General features: G+C 42.7%; 1 protein-coding gene across 1 annotated transcript; it reads right to left on the bottom strand.

Moving 5' to 3' along the window:
- Positions 1-1,104: 1,104 nt before the first annotated feature.
- LOC134311977 (carcinoembryonic antigen-related cell adhesion molecule 5-like) lies at positions 1,105-18,644 on the bottom strand. Its single transcript, XM_062993626.1, has 6 exons — positions 18,620-18,644; positions 18,453-18,545; positions 10,227-10,551; positions 4,033-4,304; positions 1,262-1,366; positions 1,105-1,160 (listed from the first exon to the last, which is right to left on the bottom strand). The coding sequence occupies exons 1-6, from the start codon at positions 18,642-18,644 to the stop codon at positions 1,105-1,107; spliced, it is 876 nt and encodes a 291-aa protein (XP_062849696.1).
- Positions 18,645-21,326: the final 2,682 nt, after the last annotated feature.

Below are 21,326 nucleotides of genomic sequence, written 5' to 3' on the forward strand. Positions count from 1 at the left end.
CTGCTGACATTTCCACCCATATTAATCTGATAGTTATTATATTAATTATTATATTTACTTAGAATAGTCTTTACTACAATTGTTGTTGTTAGTTTAATTAGTGCCAACTGTTTGTTATGAAGTACAGTGAAAGTAAAAGCAGTGAAAGTGGGTTTGGCCATTGGACGGGAATGGGAGTCGGATCCTGCTGGGGAGTGGAAATTTGGCACCGGCCACCCCAGGATTAACTTTAACTCTATCACAGATATTACACAACAGCAAACAGTATTGCATTCATCTAAACAATGAATCAAATGTAAAAACAGAAATAAAGAAATAAAAGTAAAAACTGAAGCTAAAAGCAGTTTGGTAGAAATATTATATTGCATGTTTTTGCTGAAACTATGATTTTGGTTAATAAAGTTAATTAAAAAAAAGAAAGAAACAGTGATTATTACTAATAAAAAATCAGACGATAAAACTGTAACATTAGAAACCCAGGTAACACCAGTTCATTACATCAATTTATTATTAATATAACATCAAACACTTCCAAGCATGAAAAGTGTTGGTTACTGTATAAAAACTTAAAATTCTAGAAAAAAAGAAAAAAAAACACTAAAACTGAAATATTTGAAAAATGAGAAAATGAAACTTTATGTAAAAAAATACTGCATCAAACAGTAAATCACATTTTACCTTAGACATACTTTTATTGTTAAATTAATAGTTTAATTAGGAAATAGTTTAAACAAAAACAACAATCACTTCTAAACCACCAAGAAAAGCAATTCATACACTATTAATAATTCAACATATTAAATTACAGCAAACATTACAGAGGATTGTATGTTTTTGTTTACAATATAAAAATACGGTGAAGGTTAAAAGCTGAATCTTTTTAAAACCAGAAAGACACAATAATGAAAAGAAAGAAGAAATAAACAAAGTTAGTAAAATAAATGTTTTAGGATTAAATTACATTATAATCATAATAAAAAAGTATTTGGAAAATATTAGAATTGAAAGTCTGAGTTTACTGCAGATGTAAGATGTTATTAGATTTACTAAATTGACTTTAAAAGCTGGATTATAATTCTAATGTAAAAACAGAACATTTAACACTCAGATGGAAGTTTCAGCCTCAACCACTGCGTCCAGTTTAATCTCACCAGTTACAGCTGTAAAATACACATTAATAAACATTTGTTATGTGTTTTTGTTATGTGTTTATTGGCTGATAAAAACAAGAATAAATGTGAATGAAACAGTAACTTTTTACCTCGAGCTCTGTAATATTTCACCAGGATGATGGTGGACAACAGATACGGAAACGCTGCCACAGCACTACTGATCATCTTCAGCACTGATAACGAAGCTTCAGACACTAAATAAAATAATATTACAGTTATAGCTTATTCATGCAGCAATGTTTATACATTTTAATACTATTTTACATCAAATATTCATCAGTTTTACATTTACATACAAAAAGTCCAGAAGTTCTTCTTTACCGGCCGTCCACATGATCTTTGAGCAAACAGAAATCGTTGGACCAGCTTCTTTTGCTACATTGTGTAGTTCCCATGCCTTGTAGGTGCTTTCAGCAATAGACATTCATCTCATCACCAGAATTAGCTGCCCACCAGCTGCCCAACAACCTGTAAGTGGTTAATGGCTTGTCCGTTTTCTCACCACTGTCTTTGGGGACTTACCAAGGCTGCCTGTAACACCACTTGCTGTTTTGGAGTCATCTGACCATAACAATTTTGCACGCATCAAAGTCACTCAGGTCATTATGCTGATCGTATCTGCTGCATTCAACACGCAAACTAGGAGTAAATTCCATCAGCCCAACATTTCATATTTTCCTGGCCCTTACATCAACAATTTTTACAAAAATAAAATGTTTAGGGGGCATTGTTTTAATGTATTGTTCATTGAAATAGTATTATAAGAAATTAGAATTGTTGTTATTTTGGATATCAATAAGTATTTTTCTTTCCTTTTAGTAAGGAACTGTTCTACCACAGTGGATTTTGTCCACATAGCAGACTTGGCACAGTTTTTTTTATGCCATTCATGATGCAACCTTATGGTTTTTTGCTTTTTTTGTTTTTTTGATCCAGGCTTGGGACCGACACTGAGAGCACCACATCCCAATAACTGCTAAATGTTTCTATACAACTATAAATATTTCACTAACACAAATGTGTTACATTGTGTTACACAAAATGCACCTTTTAAATCACCATTCTATTTATTATAAAAAAATATATTTGTGACCTGTATCACCCATGTGAATAAGTAATTACCCCCAAAACCTAATAACTAGTTGTTCCACCCTTATCAGAATAACTGCAATTAAACATTTGTCATAACTTGTAATGAGTCTCTTATGGTGCTGTGGAGGAATTTTGTTCTGCTCTTCTTTGCAGGGTTGTTTTAATTTGGCTACATTGGGTGTGTTCCAGCATTAACTTTTTATGGTCCTGTGACAGCATTTTAATATGAATCAAGTCAGGACTCCAAAATCATTTATTCAGTTCTTTTGAGCCATTTATTGTGGGACTTGCTTGTGTGCTTCAGATCATCGTCCTGCTGTGTAATCTAACTGCATTTAAGCTTTAGATCATGAACTGATGGGTGAACATTCTCCTTCAGGATTTTCTGATATAGAAAAGAACTTATAAACAGCCCCAGACCATCACACTACCACCACCATGTGTTACTGTTGGTATTATGTTTTTATGGTGGAATGCAGATGTATCAGGACCCATGTCTTTCAGTTTTGTTTAGTCCACAGACCAGTCCACAGACCATCATCCCAAAAATCTTGGAGGCCATCAAGATATTTTTGGCAAATGCAAAACGAGCCTTTGTGTTCTTTTTGGTCAGCAGTGGTTTGTGCATTGTAACTCTACCATGACTTTCTTATTGTGGAATCATGTACTGACCTTAACTGAGGTGAGTGAGGCCTACAGTTCTTTAGATATTTGTCAGCGTTCTTTTGTGAGTCTTAATGAAATGTTGGTAGGCTAGCCTTTTAAGAAGGTTCACCACTGTTTTATCCGTTTGTAAATAATGTCTCTCATAGTGGTTTGCCTGAAGCTTCAAGTAACCTACTGAACAAAAACCTAGTGATCTCTCTATATAGAAGGCATTAATCATCATCCAACACAAGCTTCTGAGAAGAAGGCCTCTTACATGTTTTGCTGATGCCTGATTCTGACCGATATTCCGACTAGCTCTGTGTGCTTCTTCATCTGCAATGGCAATTACAGCATTTAGTGTGGCACAATTTCTCACAGACATTTTTAAATATGGTGGTCGGAAAAGAAGCGGCAAGCGGAATTCTTTCATTTTTATTATTTTTAAAGGAACAGTAATTGTAGAACAGTAATTTATTTGCAGTTTTGGGTTTGTCAATGACAATTTAACGTACATGGAGGGAGATGTTAGCTGGCATTGGTTTGAATGGCCAGAGGCTAACTCTGTTAGCTTAGTAAGCTAAAACTGAAGTGGTGGGTGGGGACAGCCAAAGACGTAATCACTGTCTAACTAGAGCGTCTGAATAATCTGCCTTCCAGTCATACAGAATCCTTTTTAAAACTGGTAGATAACTTTAGTTAGTATCTCCATTTAAATCTCATGGCATCATGTGCTTTTCTTTGAGACCTTCTAGCCTGCCTTACATTACCAGACAGTTTCTAGTTAAGTGATGTTTAGATTCAGCAGGTCTGGCAGTGATCATGTCTGGATGTGGCAAGTGAAATTGAACCCGATTGTCAATTGAAAAACGTATAACTGGTAGCTGAAGAGCAATAACTTTTTCACTCAGGGCCAGGTGTGCTGAACAGCAATTTTCCCTTCAATAAATGAAATTATCATTCAAAAAATCATTTTGCTTTTATTTGGTTCTTTGTTTAATATTAAATTTGAAACATAAAGGTGTAACAATTATTCAGAAAGAGAAGATTTTGGGAGGGGACAAATACTGTTTCACAGCACTGTACAGACATTATTAAATACAGAAGAGATGATCAGACTCACCTGATACAGTCAGTAGAACAGCATCACTGGGGTGTGAGGAACGTGAGCCTCCTGTCTCTGTTCCTGTACAGGTGTATTTACCTGCATGATTCTCTGTAACATTATTGATTCTGTACTGCTGATCATTACTGACAGTTTGGTCTGAACCTTCTTTATTCCAGCTGTACCTCCAGTTCTGGACACGTCCTCCATTCTCTATGTTACATGTGAGAGTAACAGAATCTCCTACAAACACGTGATTATCAGGCTCTATAATCACCACTGGTTTTGGTCTCTCTGTAGAGAAATAATAAATTATTATATGAATTAACAAAAACATTTAATTAATTTTTCTAATTAGTGCACATGACATTAATATAATGAAACACTGGAACAATTAACAACCAAATACTAACAAACAAGTTCTTGGTACGGACAAACCTTCCACTGTAACTGTTGCTGTAAATAAAAAATGATGAAGCATTTAAAGCTGTTTGTTCTTTTATAACAAAATTTTCCCAAATTCCATCCAGAATCAGCTGAAAAAAGCTACACTGCTACAACTTCCCTAAATATACCACATGACCAAAAGTTTGTGGACAGCTGATGTTTAAATTTCACATCAAAAACTGTATACAGTGTTGTGAAAATCTCTTTTATTGTTTATTTTAGAGATTAAGATAAGATAAGATAAGATAAGATAGCCTTTTATTATCCCACAGGGGGAAATTTGTAGTGTTACAGCAGCTTTCAAGAATACAAAAAATAGAAAATTACAAAATGTTTACATGTATGTACACATATACTAAATAGTAAGAATATGTAAAAATTACAAAAATATAAACAGTATTTATAGATGAAGTTAACCAAATGCACAGTTATTAAAAATTAAAAATATTGCACAAAGTACAGCAGGTACAGCAAGTATTGCACATAATTTAAAAGTAATTGCACAGAGAAGTACTAAAAACCAAGTGGATTATTGTACTAAAAACCAAGTGAATTATTGTGATGGTAATTGTCTACGTTTGGGGCGGTGCTGGTTGTATAGCCTGACAGCAGAAGGATTCAAAAAGCTGTCAGTTTATGTGCAGCTTACATTCAGTTACACACACACACACACACACAACTACATGTACATACATCTACACTCATACATAATCCACACCTACACCTCACTCACACACACCTACACACACGCACATCCATACAGATACAAATACACACACAATCAGATGCAAACAAACACACATATGCACACACACATATGCACACACACACACACACACACACACACACAAGCACAGACACACCCATATGCACGCAAACACAAACACACACACACATTTACAGTCCTCTCCACAATTATTGGCAAACCTGGTACAGATGAGTCTTAAAATAAATGTAACTTTCAGTAAATCAGCAAAAATCCAACTTTAAAGTGAAGTTTCCAAACAGATTATTTGGAAGGCTTGTCAAGAAAAAAGCCTTTCCTGTCGTCTAACCACAAAGCACCAGAAGTTTGCTAAAGGCTACTAGGACTTTGACCGGGACAGAGCCTAAGTTCTATGGTCAGATGAATTAAAAATGGGGCTTTTTGGCAACAAACACTTAGGGTGGGGTTTTGGCGTAAAAGAGGAAAACACTAAAAAGAAATTTTTCCCCAAAGGCACTAGGAACCTAGTTAAGGTACATGGCATGATGGTACTCCATGAAGTACCAGGACTTTTTAAATTACAGTCTACTTCAACACCAATTTAGACCCCCTACGTGTGTGATAAGGGATACAAGTGATCACTGACTACAAGAGAAACGTCAGTAACTCAGAGACCACAGATGCCTCACTTTCTGTCAAAATGAACACTTTCTATGCCCGCTTTGAGACCACTGCTCAGGCTCAACCAACCATGTCTGCTGTGCCTCTCTCCACAGAACAGCCAGCACTCATACTAGCTACAGAGGAGGTGAGAAGAGCACTGATGAGGGTTCCAACTCGAAAAGCAACAGGTCCAGATGGCATTCCAGGATGGGTTCCTGAAGGCATGTGCCAACCAGCTGGCTGCCACTTTTACAGACATTGTTAACCTTTCTCTGGAACAGTCTACTGTTTCCGTCTGTTTCAAGACCACCACCATCACACCAGTCCCAAAGAAGTCCAGCATCACATGTATGAATGACTGCCGCCCCATTGGTCTCACACCCATAGTGATGAAGTGCTTCGAGAGACTGATCTTAGCTTGTATAAAGAGCAGTCTTCCTAGCACCCTGGACACCCATCAGTTTGCCTACTGCACCAACAGATCTACTGATGATGCAGTTTCACTGGCAATGCACGCCGCACTCAGTCAACTGAATGGAGTTAACACATATGTCAGGATGTTGTTTATTGACTTCAGTTCTGATTTTAATACCATCATCCCATCCAGACTGGTCTCCAAACTGAGCACACTTGGGATTAGTTACACAATATGCAACTGGATTATGGACTTTCTTACCTCCAGACCACAATCTGTTAGGATGGGTGACCACAACTCTCCCGTCCTCACACTCAGCACAGGATGCCCACAAGGTTGCACCTTCTCACCCATGCTGTACACACTGTACACATACGACTGCATCACAAAACACAGCTCCAACACCATCATCAAGTTTGCCGACGACGTCACAATAATCGGCAGCATCACCAACGATGATGAAAAGCCGAACAGGGAGGAAGTGAGGATGCTCACAGAGTGGAGCACTGCTTACAGCCTCTCCCTTAATGTTACCAAGGAGATGGTCATTGACTTCAGACGGGGGTGTAGAGTGCACACACCACTGAGCATCGAGGGGACAACAGTGGAAAGGATGAGCAACTTCAAGTTCCTGGGCGTCCACATAGTTGAGGATCTCACTTGGTCAGTCAACACATCACACGTTGTCAAAAAGGCACAACAACATCTCCACTTTCTTCGAAGGCTGAGGAGAGTCAACCTGCCACAGCAGCTTCTCTGTAACTTCTACAGATCCACTGTGGAGAGTATCATGAGAAGCTGCATCATGGTCTGGTACGGCAGTGCCACAGCCGCTGAACACAAGGCTCTTCAGAGGGTGGTGAAAACTGCCCAGCACATCACAGCAACCGCACTTCCACTCATACTGGACATTTACAGCAGAAGATGTCTGAGGAAAGCCAGGAATATTTCCTCTGATCCCACACACCCCAGCCACTTCCTGTTCCAGCTACTGCCATCCGGGAAGAGGTACCGGACCATCTGAGCCAGAACCACCAGACTTAAAAACAGTTTTTATCCACGAGCAGTTAAACTGGTAACTCCGACAATTCCAACCAGAACACGAACATACACAATTCTGATACCTTCTCATTGCACCTGCACTTTAACGGGTATTTGTTTACTTAAACCAAAGCTGCTAATCCACTACCTTAGACCTGTTTATGCACCTACGCACCTTGCCTTTGTCCATGCACATCGTCATTGCACCTTTGTCTTTGTCTATGCACTCCCCAATCCCCTCTCCCCTATGGTCTTTGCACTATTGTCTGCACTGGAGATGTAGCCAGACAGTGTTTTGTTATACTGTACAATCCTGTATTGTATAATGACAATAAAGTTGAATTGAATTGCATATGTCAAGAAACTAAATTTGGTTACATTTAAGAATTAAGGATTTTCAAGCATGAAGCATTTTAAGGTCTTGTGGCAGCATTTCAGTGGAATTCAAGTCAGGACTCCAAAACTACAAAAAAATTTAGAGATAAAGTTGATTCACACAAACTTTCAACCAATCACACAGAGAGACACAAATGCACACAGTTTTAGCTGTGGTCTTTATAATTCAGCTCACTGTGCTCTTACATTAATCCCTTAAATTTATTTATGTTAAAAAATACATGTTTTTATAAGACATTATTTTTTATTTCTTTTCATTTGAGGGTTTTTATCTATATTTCTGTAAATGTTTCTACATTTATATCAGTGGTTCTAGAGATACTAAAACAACCACCAACTGCTCAATCATTTTACCTTCTGTTACATTTATATGAGTCCTAATTTGAAGAGGAAAATTAAAGTAATATGACGAGCACCAACAGTGTAAAAATGTTCAGGTCTTGCTTCACTGAAATGAACTTTAATCTATTTTTAAAAAAGTTTGTGGTGAAGTAATCCAGTACTGAATACATGCTGATGTGATACAGATGTTATTACATACAGAATAGATGATCAGACTCACCTGATACAGTCAGTAGAACAGCATCACTGGGGTGTGAGGAACGTAAGCCTCCTGTCTCTGTTCCTGTACAGGTGTATTTACCTGCATGATTCCCTGTAACATCACTGATTCTGTACTGCTGATCATTACTGACAGTTTGGTCTGAACCTTCTTTATTCCAGCTGTAGCTCCAGTTCTGGACACCTCCTCCATTCTCTATGTTACATGTGAGAGTAACAATCTCTCCTATAAATACGTGATTATCAGGATTTATGATCACAGCAGCTTTTGGTCTCTCTGTAGAAATAAAATTAAAAAAAAAAATTACATTAATAAATATACTTTGTAGTTTGTGGTGAGTGTTTAATATTTGGAGAATCAAAACACAGTTTCAGTCACAGTCCACCAGTCAGTTCATGACCTAAATCTTTAGTGCAGTTGGGTTTTGCAGCAGGAAAATGAAGCACACAATGAAGTCCATCACTGAATGGCTCAAAGCACAAACACACAAAATGAAACTTTTGGAGCGTCAATTCAAAGTCCTGAATTAAATTTCATTGAGATCCTGTGACCTTAAATGGGTAGTTTATGCTGAAAAACCCTCCAATGTAGCCAAATTAAAACAATTATGCACAAAGAGGAACAAAATTCCTCCACAGTGTTGAAAAACACTTTTTACAGCTATCACAAACATTTGATTACAGTCTATACGGCCAAGGGTTTAGAATATTGAAACATTTATTTAAAGCGGGTCAGTGGTAGCTCAGTGGTTAACGTATTAAACTGTTGATCAAAAGGTTGCTGGTACACGCCCCACTACCACCAAGTTGCCACTGTTGGGCCCCTGAGAAAGGCCCTTAACCCTCAGTTGATCAAATTGTATTTGGCCACAACTGTTAGTTGTTTTGGATAACAAACTGATGACAACAAATCTGTAATTAATAAGAATAGAATAATAATATTATTAGTTTTTTCTCGTTTCTGCTCAACATTTGTTGTTTGTTGTAAAGAAGAACAGAACAAAATTCCTTCAGAGCGACATAAAAGACTCGTCACAAGTATCACAAACGTTTGATTAAAGTTGTTTGCATTAGTGATACAGGTTTAAAATAAATGTTAATATTTAGTAAATGGAATGATCATGTCAATTTAAAATTTAATTAAAATGTAATAAATGGCAAAAGGAAAATAAGTCTTTCACAGCACTGTATTTATGTGTCGCGTAAATCAATTAATCAATCAATGTCCTCAGCTTCTTCCCATCGGGGTCGCCGGCGGATCGTGATCCGCATTATTAATTTGGCACAGTTTTTACGCCGGATGCCCTTCCTGACACGACCCTCCTTATTTATCCGGGCTTGGGACCGGCACTACAATGCACTGGTTTATGCATCCAGCGGCCGGGTACCTATAGGACAATTCAGTTTCTCCAATTAGCGTGGTTGCATGTTTTTGGACTGTGGGAGGAAACCGGAGCACCTGAAGGAAACCCACACAGACACAGGGAGAACATGCAAACTCCGCACAGAAAGGACCGGGCCTCCCCACCTGGGGATCGAACCCAGGACCCTCTTGCTGTGAGGCGACAGCGCTACCCACTTAGCCACCGTGTCACCCATTTATGTGTCAATATTTACTGCATTTTTTATCTATGTATCTAATGTAACTTTTAACCTACAAATTTGCAGTTTTAAAAACAAATAATTTTAATATATTTTAATTGATTCTGTTTCTGGTATTTTTTTTCACTTGAGTTTAATATGTGGAAAACTATTACTGGAAGAACTGAGAGAATCAACACAGATTCCTCTAAACCTGATTTCAATACAAAGTCTTTAAAATGTCAGGATTGTTAGAGTTAGAAGTGGATTGAAACATGAAATAATTTTAATTAGAATTATTCAACATTAGTCTTTATTTATTTAAAGTAAAACAGTTTAATTGCATTAATTGAAGCATTCTTACAAGCTAAAAAGTCATTTGGCAATAAGTATAAACATGACAAACCTTCTACTGTAACAGTAACTGGATCACTGTACTGTGAGTCATAGTAGTGGTTGTAGTAGTAGACAGGGTGTTGGTAGTTGTAGTAGTAGTTTCCTCTTCGTGCTACACAGTTGTACTTTTTTGTTCCTGTATTAGAAAGTTTCTCACTGAGTTTGTTGGTGGTGATTTTATCTGCAGAGATCTGAGGATTTACCTCCTGATCATTTCTATACCAGAGGAAAGTCCATCCTGTAGACTGATTCAGATCACAGGTCAGAGTAACGGTGTCTCCAGTGTAGATGAAGTTCTGAGGTTCTAATCTCATAGTTGGTTTGGGTTTTGCTGTTAATAGAAAATAATGAAGCTTTTAAAGCGGTTCCATCCAGAATCTGCTGATATACCAAATCAAAAGTTGAGAATGCAAATAAAAACACAGGGTTCTTTTATTTATGTTGACTTTAAATTCATTACAGGAAGTATGTACCCAAGATATTAAATGTTTTGTCATCTATCATTTCATTTGTTAATATACATCCAGAATTTACCCCTTTTTAACATTTTGGCACTAAGGACACCACGTGTTTCAGGTTTTATTTTGTCCCATTATTTCTGTAAACAGAAAAAAGTCTTAAAACGTGCAACAGTACGGGGTCGTTTTTGTTTCAAAATTCTTCACACATTCTCTGTTGGGGACAGGTAAGGACTGCAGGCAGGCCAGTCCAGTACCCGCACCCCCATATCATGACAGACCCTTGTACTGACACAACCCGATACCATGACTGACTCTGTTTTTGGACACTTTGCTGATAACAGATCAAAGTTTCAAGAGGCATTAGTGAATGTAACTGTACTGAAGTGCTTGATAAAGGTTTCCAAACTAAATTCCCTCACCGATGTGGTTATATCAGTTATTGATGAAGACGGTTTTTAATGCAGCGCTGTCTGAGGGATCAGAGATGACGGGTGTTCTTAGACTTGCACTCTTGCTCTAGATGTACTAAAATCCCTCCAGATCTCCTAAATTGTTTAATGATATTATGTACTGTAGAAGGAGAAATGTGCTAAATTCTTACAATCTTTCTTTGACAAACATTGATTTTAAATGTTTTCTATAATTTTCTTAAACATTTGTTGATAAACTGGAGATCTGTTGACATCACCTGCTTAAACTCTCATAACTCATTACTCAGATGTAGCCAATCACATCTCTGTAGATGCTTGGCCAACCAACAGCACTGCTGAGATTCAACTTCGGATCTCAGTGGTGGTGGGTTAGCGTGACAGGCCTCTGTGCCAACCATGTGCCCAGATGCTTGGCCAACCAACACATTTGGAATGTTTTGCAGGTCTGAATTGTATCAAACATGAAATATCTTGGGTTTATTCTGTCTAAAAAGAAATAAAAGTTGAAGTAAATATAAGAAACACTGTGTTGTTATTTGCGTTTTCTATACTGTCCCAACTTTCTGATTTCGGGTTGTAAATACACTCATTTTCTTTGTACTATTGTCAAGTTTTATTGCATTTTCCAAAATGTCACAATTATGTAACCTTTTTATGACTTTTTAAGACTGATTCAGGGTTGTACAACTTCCATAAATACATTTAAGGACACACACACACCTACACACACAGATTTACACAAACACACACGTCTACACACACACATGCACAGTGTTTATTTAAATGAACTTTATTCTGTTATAAGGAGACAGACGGACCCAAGGATGCAGAGTATACAAATAAAGTTTATTAAATAATATTGATATATATATACAGGGGTTGGACAAAATAACTGAAACACCTGTCATTTTAGTGTGGGAGGTTTCATGGCTAAATTGGACCAGTCTGGTGGCCAATCTTCATTAATTGCACATTGCACCAGTAAGAGCAGAGTGTGAAGGTTCAATTAGCAGGGTAAGAGCACAGTTTTGCTCAAAATATTGCAATGCACACAACATTATGGGTGACATACCAGAGTTCAAAAGAGAACAAATTGTTGGTGCACGTCTTGCTGGCGCATCTGTGACCAAGACTGCAAGTCTTTGTGATGTATCAAGAGCCACGGTATCCAGGGTAATGTCAGCATACCACCAAGAAGGACAAACCACATCCAACAGGATTAACTGTGGACGCAAGAGGAAGCTCTCAGAAAGGGATGTTCAGGTGCTAACCCAGATTGTATCCAAAAAACATAAAACCACGGCTGCCCAAATCACGGCAGAATTAAATGTGCACCTCAACTCTCCTGTTTCCACCAGAACTGTTCGTCGGGAGCTCCACAGGGTGAATATACACGGCCGGGCTGCTATAGCCAAACCTTTGGTCACTCGTGCCGATGCCAAACGTCGGTTTCAATGGTGCAAGGAGCGCAAATCTTGGGCTGTGGACAATGTGAAACATGTATTGTTCTCTGATGAGTCCACCTTTACTGTTTTCCCCACATCCGGGAGAGTTACGGTGTGGAGAAGCCCCAAAGAAGCGTACCACCCAGACTGTTGCATGCCCAGAGTGAAGCATGGGGGTGGATCAGTGATGGTTTGGGCTGCCATATCATGGCATTCCCTTGGCCCAATACTTGTGCTAGATGGGCGCGTCACTGCCAAGGACTACCGAACCATTCTGGAGGACCATGTGCATCCAATGGCGGTGCCGTGTATCAGGATGACAATGCACCAATACACACAGCAAGACTGGTGAAAGATTGGTTTGATGAACATGAAAGTGAAGTTGAACATCTCCCATGGCCTGCACAGTCACCAGATCTAAATATTATTGAGCCACTTTGGGGTGTTTTGGAGAAGCGAGTCAGGAAACGTTTTCCTCCACCAGCATCACGTAGTGACCTGGCCACTATCCTGCAAGAAGAATGGCTTAAAATCCCTCTGATCACTGTGCAGGACTTGTCATTTCCAAGACGAATTGACGCTGTATTGGCCGCAAAAGGAGGCCCTACACCATACTAATAAATTATTGTGGTCTAAAACCAGGTGTTTCAGTTATTTTGTCCAACCCCTGTATATATATATATATATATATATATATATATATATATTCTTTTTTAAAACAAAAGCAAAAATTAGAACAAAAGACAACTCAGGCTAAATGCCGAGTTAAGCCGCTGGCGCCGCTGGCAAACTGAAAAAGAGGAGAAAGAAACAAGGTTAAACAAAACACAAAATGCAAGGCACGAACCCGGGTCGCACAGACGCTGGGCGTTCGCGCTACTCGTGGCGCTAACTGCGAGCGCTTGTATTGACAGAAAAGCGCGCTAAAAGCGTGCACGAAGGGTAGTGAGTACTCGGAACAATACGAGCTCGCTACCAGGTTTTCCCACACCAGTGGGGATAATAGAGACCGGTGTTGTCACCAGCGGTGTTATGCCGCTGGGAAGAAGCCGGTTTTGCGAGAGAGAAAATACAGCGTTAGTGAAGCGTGGATTTGAACCAGCGCTGAGTGGGCGTGACTTAACCCACTCAGCCAAGCGGTTGCTAAGGATCCGCATAGCGGGAGGCTCAGACCGACTACAGTGGGCGCGGTTGTTTGGCTAGCTTTAGCCAAGAGGCTAACCACCCTGTAGTAGGCAGATAAAGGCGCTGAGAAAAACAAACACAGCTCGAGGGCTGCACGAAGTCGCACCGCTTTCCCTACACCAGAAATAAAACCCTACTGTTACCTCAATCTTTCGATTTACACACCCGACCACTCTAAATAGTGCCCGGGGTACCGTACTGACCCTACAAAAGAAGCGACTTTGGCAGTCATGGTTATGAAACAAAAGACAAAAGGTGCGACGCCAGCAACCTGGTGACGCCCCCTTAAATAGGGGAATCACAGGTGCCGCGCGTTTGCACCTAATGAGCTGGCCTGGTATATAAAGCCGAGCTCTTTGTTGTTCTGTAACGCCTGCGACGCTGTGACCTGATGTTACTCTCACCAGACGTCGCAGGCACCCTAACAGTACCCCCCCTTCTAGGGACAGCTCCTGAGGTCCCAAGACCCGCGCTTCGGTTCCTCCTGAACTCACGGATCAGTTCAGGGTCCAGGATCTGGCGAACCGGTACCCATGACTGCTCCTCGGGGCCGTAACCTTCCCAATCCACCAAGTATTGGGTGCTACCCTGCACCTTCCTGCTATCCAGGAGGCGGCGTACCGTGAATGCAGGGGCACCCTGGATGATACGAGGGGCGGGAGGTTGGGTGGGGGGTCTAGCTCCCTCGCACGCAAATGGGCGAAGTTGGGAGACATGAAAGGTTGGGTGTGCCCTCATCCTGGGGGGCAACTCCAACCTGTATGTCACCGGATTGATCCGTCTAACCACCTTGAAAGGGCCAATGTACCTGGGTGCCAGCTTGTGAGGGGCACCTTTGATGGGGAGATCCCTCGTCGACAGGAGAACTCGTTGGCCCGGCCGGAATGCGAGAGCCGGCTGTCGCTTGCGATCAGCAACACGCTTCATGGAGTGTTGCAAGACTAAAAGAGCCTGCCTTGCTTTTCGCCAAGCCACGGCAGCGACGGACGTGATGTTGCACGGTTGGGACCGCCACCTCTTGTTCCTGCTCCGGAAACAGAGGAGGAGGGTACCCAAACTGGGCCTCAAACGGTGACATTCCGAGTGCGGCGTGGTGCAGGGTATTGTGGGCGAATTCAGCCCACAACAGTTTATCCGGCCAGGTGGCTGGATTACCTGCAGTGAGGCACCGAAGCATCTTGCCCAGATCTTGAATTACTCGTTCCGACTGCCCGTTGGACTCGTGGTGATACCCCGAGGATAAGCTTGCCGTTGCCCCAAGGAGTTGGCAGAAGGACCGCCAGGTCTGGCTGATAAACTGCGGGCCCCGATCCGACACAATGTCGGATGGGACCCCATGTGCTCTCACCACATGTTGCAGTATAGCCTGGGCAGTCGCCATGGCTGACGGTAGCTTAGGCAGCGGAACGAACAGGCAAGATTTAGTGAACCGGTCTACAATCACCAGTACCACCGTGAATCCCCTGGATTTGGGCAAGCCCGTAACAAAATCCAGTGCCAGATGGGACCACGGTCTCGATGGTACTGGCAATGGGTGGATAAGTCTCCTAGGATGCTCTCTAGTGCTTTTATTAGTAGCACAGACAGTGCAGGCTCGGACAAAATCCTTGACCTGACTCTCCATTCCCAGCCACCAAAACCTTCAGCGCAGTAACTCCAGGGTCTTTGAAACTCCTGGATGAGCCGCAAATGGGGACGCGTGGACCCATTCCAACACCTGACGACGGACTGTAGTCGGAACAAACAGCCGGTCAGGTGGACCTCCACCGGGGTCGGGCTCCACAGCTTGGGCGTCCCTGATTACCTTTGAAATGCCCCAGGTAACAGGGGCAGCAATCTGGCTCGGGGGAATGATAGGCTCAGGCTCGGTCTTGGGTCTGGTAGTCTCCCACTGCCTGGATAAAGCATCAGGCTTACCGTTCTTTGACCCTGGTCTGTAAGACAGGGTGAAGTGGAAGCGACTAAAAAATAGAGACCACCGAGCCTGCCAGGAGTTCATCCTCTTGGCCTGCTGGATAAACGACAGATTTTTGTGGTCTGTCCAGATCAGGAAGGGATGCTTCGTCCCCTCGAGCCAATGTCGCCACTCAACAAGCGCTAGCTTGATGGCCAAGAGCTCCTTATCTCCTACCGGGTAGTTACACTCGGCAGGAGTTAGACGATGCGAAAAAAAAGCGCAAGGGTGGAGCTTCCTTTCGGGACCCACTCTCTGGGACAACACTGCCCCAACTCCGACGTCAGAGGCATCCACTTCTACCATGAAAGGTTCCTCTGGGTCGGGCAACTGCAAAACCGGAGCAGTGGTTAGGAGAGTTTTTAGCCTGGTGAGGGCTTGCTGGGCCTGCATCGTCCATTTGAACGGTCCCTTACCTGTCAGGACCGTCAAAGGAGCGGCAACTGTACTAAAGTTCCGAATGAATTGCCTGAAAAAATTTGCAAAGCCTAAAAATCTCTGCACTTGGCGTACGGAACTAGGAGTTGGCCAATCCTCCACAGATTTCACTTTGGCCGGATCCATACGTATGGCACCTTGGGAAATGATGAACCCCAAAAACGAAATAGATGGGGCATGAAAAACGGACTTCTCCAGCTTGACGAATAAACGATGCTCGAGCAGAAGCTGGAGAACCCGACGGATGTGCCTGACGTGTTCCTCAATGGACCGGCTAAAGATCAAGATATCGTCCAAGTATACATAGACGTATCTATCAAGGGCTTCCCGCAAAGCCTCATTGATGAAGCGTTGGAAGACCGCGGGGGCATTCATTAACCCAAAGGGCATCACCCGGTACTCGTAGTGTCCCGTGGGCGTAATGAACGCAGTCTTCCATTCGTCCCCCCGCCTGATCCGGATCAGGTTATACGCGCTGCGTAAATCGAGCTTAGTAAAAATAGAAGCTCGCTGAAGGGCTTCAAAGGGCTTCATCAGTGGCAGCGGATACCGATCCTTGATCGTGATAGCGTTCAGACCCCGATATCAATACAGGGGCGCAACGATCCGTCCTTCTTCCCAACGAAGAAGAAGCCTGCCCCAGCTACGGAGGACGACGGATGAATGAACCCCTGATCGAGTGCTTCCTTGACATACTCCTCCATGGCTCGCCTTTCGGGAGTCGACAGGGAAAAAAGGCGCCCCATAGGAGGAGTCGTGCCAGGCAGCAGGTTGATGGCACAATTGAAGGGTCTGTGGGGGGGCAAGTCCCGCGCCCGGGACTTGCTAAAGACCTCACGTAGGTCATGGTACACAGGAGGTACTTGGGCCAAATCAGGGGCCATCGCCTCTGGCGATGGCGGTGCCGACGACATACTGGCTGGCAGCAAGCATGCGTCTTGACACCTGGTTCCCCAGGCAAAGATTGACCCAGTTACCCAATCAATTTGGGGATTGTGCTTTCTGAGCCATGAATATCCCAAGACCACTTGGAGCTGAGGGACTTGGGTCACCAAAAAGGTGATCCGCTCCTCGTGGTTCCCCAGACGCATCGTGAGAGGACGCGTCTGGTGAGTTATGGGACTCCCAGCTACCGCTCGGTCGTCCACAGCGTGAACTGTTATGGGCAACCGTAGCGGCTGGAGCGCAATCCCCATCCTGTGTACCAGGCGGTGATCGATGAAGCTCTCCACCGCACCCGAATCGACACAGACCCGGAGGTCCGTAGAGCCCGAGCCCCAGAGCAACACTGCGTCCAGGAACAGACCGTGACCAGGGATGGTGGATCGGCCCGCCCTCGACTCCCTGCCTCGAGAGTGGCCTACTCGTTTAACCGAGCCCGGCCTCTCGAGGGGGGTTCGGAAGGTGGTAAGGTGGGCCCTCGGGTTGTCCCTAGTTGCATGGGCTCGGGATCCGGATCGCGGGGCACCGGACAGGGCGAGCTCGATAGTCGAGCGCAAGGTGGGTGAGACGCCCGTTCCCGGGCCCGCTGTCGGAGCCTGGTGTCGATTGTGGTGGCCAAGGTGTAAAAGGCCTTGAGTGTGGTGGGGAGCTCAGGAGTGGCCAACTCGTCTTTTATTCTCTCCCCCAGCCCGCGGTGGAAGATGGCAAGCAGCGCCCCCTCATCCCAGCTGCACTCTGCCGCAAGGGTACGGAATTCAATCACGTACACCGCAACTGACCGCCCCCCTTGAGACAGCTCCAGTAAACGTGGGCCAGCCTCTTTTCCTCCCACAGGGTGGAAGAACGTGTCCCTCAGTGCCTCTCTAAAAGAAGACTCTGAGGAACACTCAGGGGCATCCTGCTCCGAGAGGGCCGTGGCCCACTCCAAGGCCTTACCGGTCAGCAGTGAAATAATATACGTGACCTTCGAGCGCTTTGAGGGAAAGCGGGCAGGCTGTAACTCAAAGATGAGGGAGCACTGGAGGAGAAACCCCCTACACTTAGAAGCGACCCTACAAAAGAAGCGACTTTGGCAGTCATGGTTATGAAACAAAAGACAAAAGGTGCAACGCCGGCAACCTGGTGACGCCCCCTTAAATAGGGGAATCACAGGTGCCGCGCGTTTGCACCTAACGAGCTGGCCTGGTATATAAAGCCAAGCTCTTTGTTGCTCTGTAACGCCTGCGACGCTGTGACCTGATGTTACTCTCACCAGACGTCGCAGGCACCCTAACATATTCAGTTTTTTTTTGTTAAAGTTCATGGTACAGTAATCAGATTGTGCATGCTGACGTTACACAGATGTTATTAAATACAGAAGAGATGATCAGACTCACCTGATACAGTCAGTAGAACAGCATCACTGGGGTGTGAGGAACGTGAGCCTCCTGTCTCTGTTCCTGTACAGGTGTATTTACCTGCATGATTCTCTGTAACATACAAGATTCTGTATCTCTGATCATTACTGACAGTTTGGTCTGAATCTTCTTTATTCCAGCTGTACCTCCAGTTCTGGACACGTCCTCCATTCTCTATGTTACATGTGAGAGTAACAGTCTCTCCTCTAAACACGTGATTATCAGGATTTATGGTCACAGCAGCTGTTGGTGTCTCTGTAAAAATATATATATATTTTCATCAATAAAGTGATTTGTGGTTTGTGAGTTAATTAACCAGTTAGCAAAATTGTCTTCCATGTCTTTGTTTCAAACCAAACCAAACCAAAGTAGTTTTTTTTAAAAGCTGACCAGCCTATTCATATTTCTTCAAGAGCACATCACCAACTCATACAGGAAGTTAAAGAACCCAGAAGAACATATAAGGAACTGCAGACCTCTCACACCTCAGATAAAATCTTCTATTTTGCATATCGGTCACACTTATATATCTCAGACCATCAAATTACTTTTAATATTAGACAAAGACCCAAAGAAACACAAACTGTTTTTATTGATATTTCATTTATTTAAGAAAAAACCTGGCCCTATGTAAAAAAGTAATTGCCCCCTTAGCCACTAAATCTAACTGGCATTTGGGTTTAATATTACTAGCCACGCCCAAGCATGATTACTGCCAGACCTGTTGAATCTAAACATCACTGAAATAAAACCTGTCTGGTGATGTGAAGCAGGTTAGATAAACAGCACATGATGCCACATTCTAAAAAGATACAAATACAGATACATGATAAAGTCATTTAAATCTACAAGTCTTAAAAAGTCATTGCTAAGACTTTGGGACTCCAGTGAACCACAGTGAAAGCTATTATCTGTACTGGTGAGAACTACATTACCCAGAGTTTTGTGGGTGCGAAATAAGGAAGTGTAAGGCGAGTTCAGAAAAATAATAAACAGAGCTGCGAGCTGAGTTACAACACCGGTCTTCGAGTGAATTAAATATAAGCTATTTATACATGGTGTCAGAAGTGGGCAGTGAAGTGAACGCCACGTAAAGTTACCGCCTTGCGATAGAAAAAAAAAATCGCAAAAAAATCGTCTTGTCAAGTCAACCGCTCCAGAAACGAGAGTTAAAAAGACGAGGGAAGTGTGTGAAACTCGAGCGAGCAGTGCAGCTTCACAGGCGCAGACAGCACGTTATTATTTTCCCAGAGGCGGTACAGATAACGCTTCATGAGCCCTTCAACTTCTCCAACACAGCTGAGTGGCCCAGATGGATTAGGCGGTTTGAATGTTTTCGTCTAGCATCGGGACTGAGCACAAAACCAGAGTATCGAGACGACGCTGATGATATCCTAGCGGTGCTGCCACTGAGTGAGTCAAAAGAAATACGACACCGTTGTACAAGCATTCCAGCAACACTGTGTAGGTAGACATAATGTCATATTTAAGAAAGCCCAGTTTGATCGCAGGTGCCAAGAAGAGGGAGAAAGTGCAGAGACATTTATCACAGCAGTACATAAGCTTGCAGAGCATTGTAATTTTAGCATACTGAAAGAAGAACTAATAAGGGATAGAATTGTTGTGGGAATCAGAGACCACAGATTGTCTGAACTTCTCCAGTTAGATTCTGATTTAACTCTGAACAAAGCAATACTAAAAGTCTGCCAAAATGAAACTGTGAAAAAGCAACAAGCTGTACTGCATGGCCCCAATAATACAGAAGCAGCTAAGGGCATTAACATACATGCTATCAGAGGAAAAGTGGGAAACAAAAAGAAGTTTCAAAACCCTAAGTTGAAACACGATGAAAAAAGTGTCCACAAAAGTAAACAGCATCAATACCAAAAAGACTGTGGTAGATGCGGTGTAGGAAAAAAGCACACATGGAAAGACTGTCCAGCTAGAGAGGCTGAATGCCATAAGTGTCACAAAAAAGGGCAGTTTGTGGTACCAGAGATTGTTTTCAGCAAAAACAAACTTGGTCACCTCCAAAAAGCACCAAAAGTGCTTTATGGACCAGGTCATAACATCCTTGATGTAAAAGGGTGTTTTCGAGGGGTCCTCACAGCAAAAGGGAGTAGCTGCATCCAAGACATTTATGTTGTTGCTGGACTCACAAAAGCACTATTAGGGCTACCAGCAATTGAAGCCCTGGGTCTGGTCCACCACATTGATGCTCTTACACAACAAAACACCCCAAACTTTGTTGCTGCATATCCCTCTGTGTTTACTGGACTTGGGCTACTGCAAGGGTCCTATCACATTGAACTGGAAAAAGGAGCAACGCCATATGCGCTTTCAACACCCCGCAGAGTGCCACTGCCCCTGAGAGACAAGGTGAAAGAGGAGCTGGACCGAATGGAGAGTATGGGTGTCATATCCAAGGTGAGCAGCCCTACAGAGTGGTGTGCAGGGATGGTTGTTGTTCCCAAGCCAAATGGGAAAATCCGCATTTGTGTAGACCTCACAAACTTAAATAAGTGGGTCAAGCGAGAACGCCACATTCTACAAGCTGTAGACCAATCCCTAGCAATGCTGTCTAATGCCAAAGTGTTCGCAAAATTGGATGCTAGGTCAGGCTTCTGGCAGATTCCTATCACTAATGAATCAAAGCCTCTCACTACATTCATTACACCATTTGGGAGAAACTTTTTTAATTGCCTCCCATTTGGGATTGTATCTGCCCCAGAACACTTTCAATGCAGAATGTCACAGCTACTAGAGAACTACGATGGAGTGATCTGCCATGCTGATGACATTCTTGTCTTTGGGCGAGACAAAATGGAACATGACCAGCGTTTGCATCAGGTG

This window comes from Trichomycterus rosablanca, chromosome 4 (assembly GCF_030014385.1).
Source record: "Trichomycterus rosablanca isolate fTriRos1 chromosome 4, fTriRos1.hap1, whole genome shotgun sequence".
NCBI lineage: Eukaryota > Metazoa > Chordata > Actinopteri > Siluriformes > Trichomycteridae > Trichomycterus > Trichomycterus rosablanca.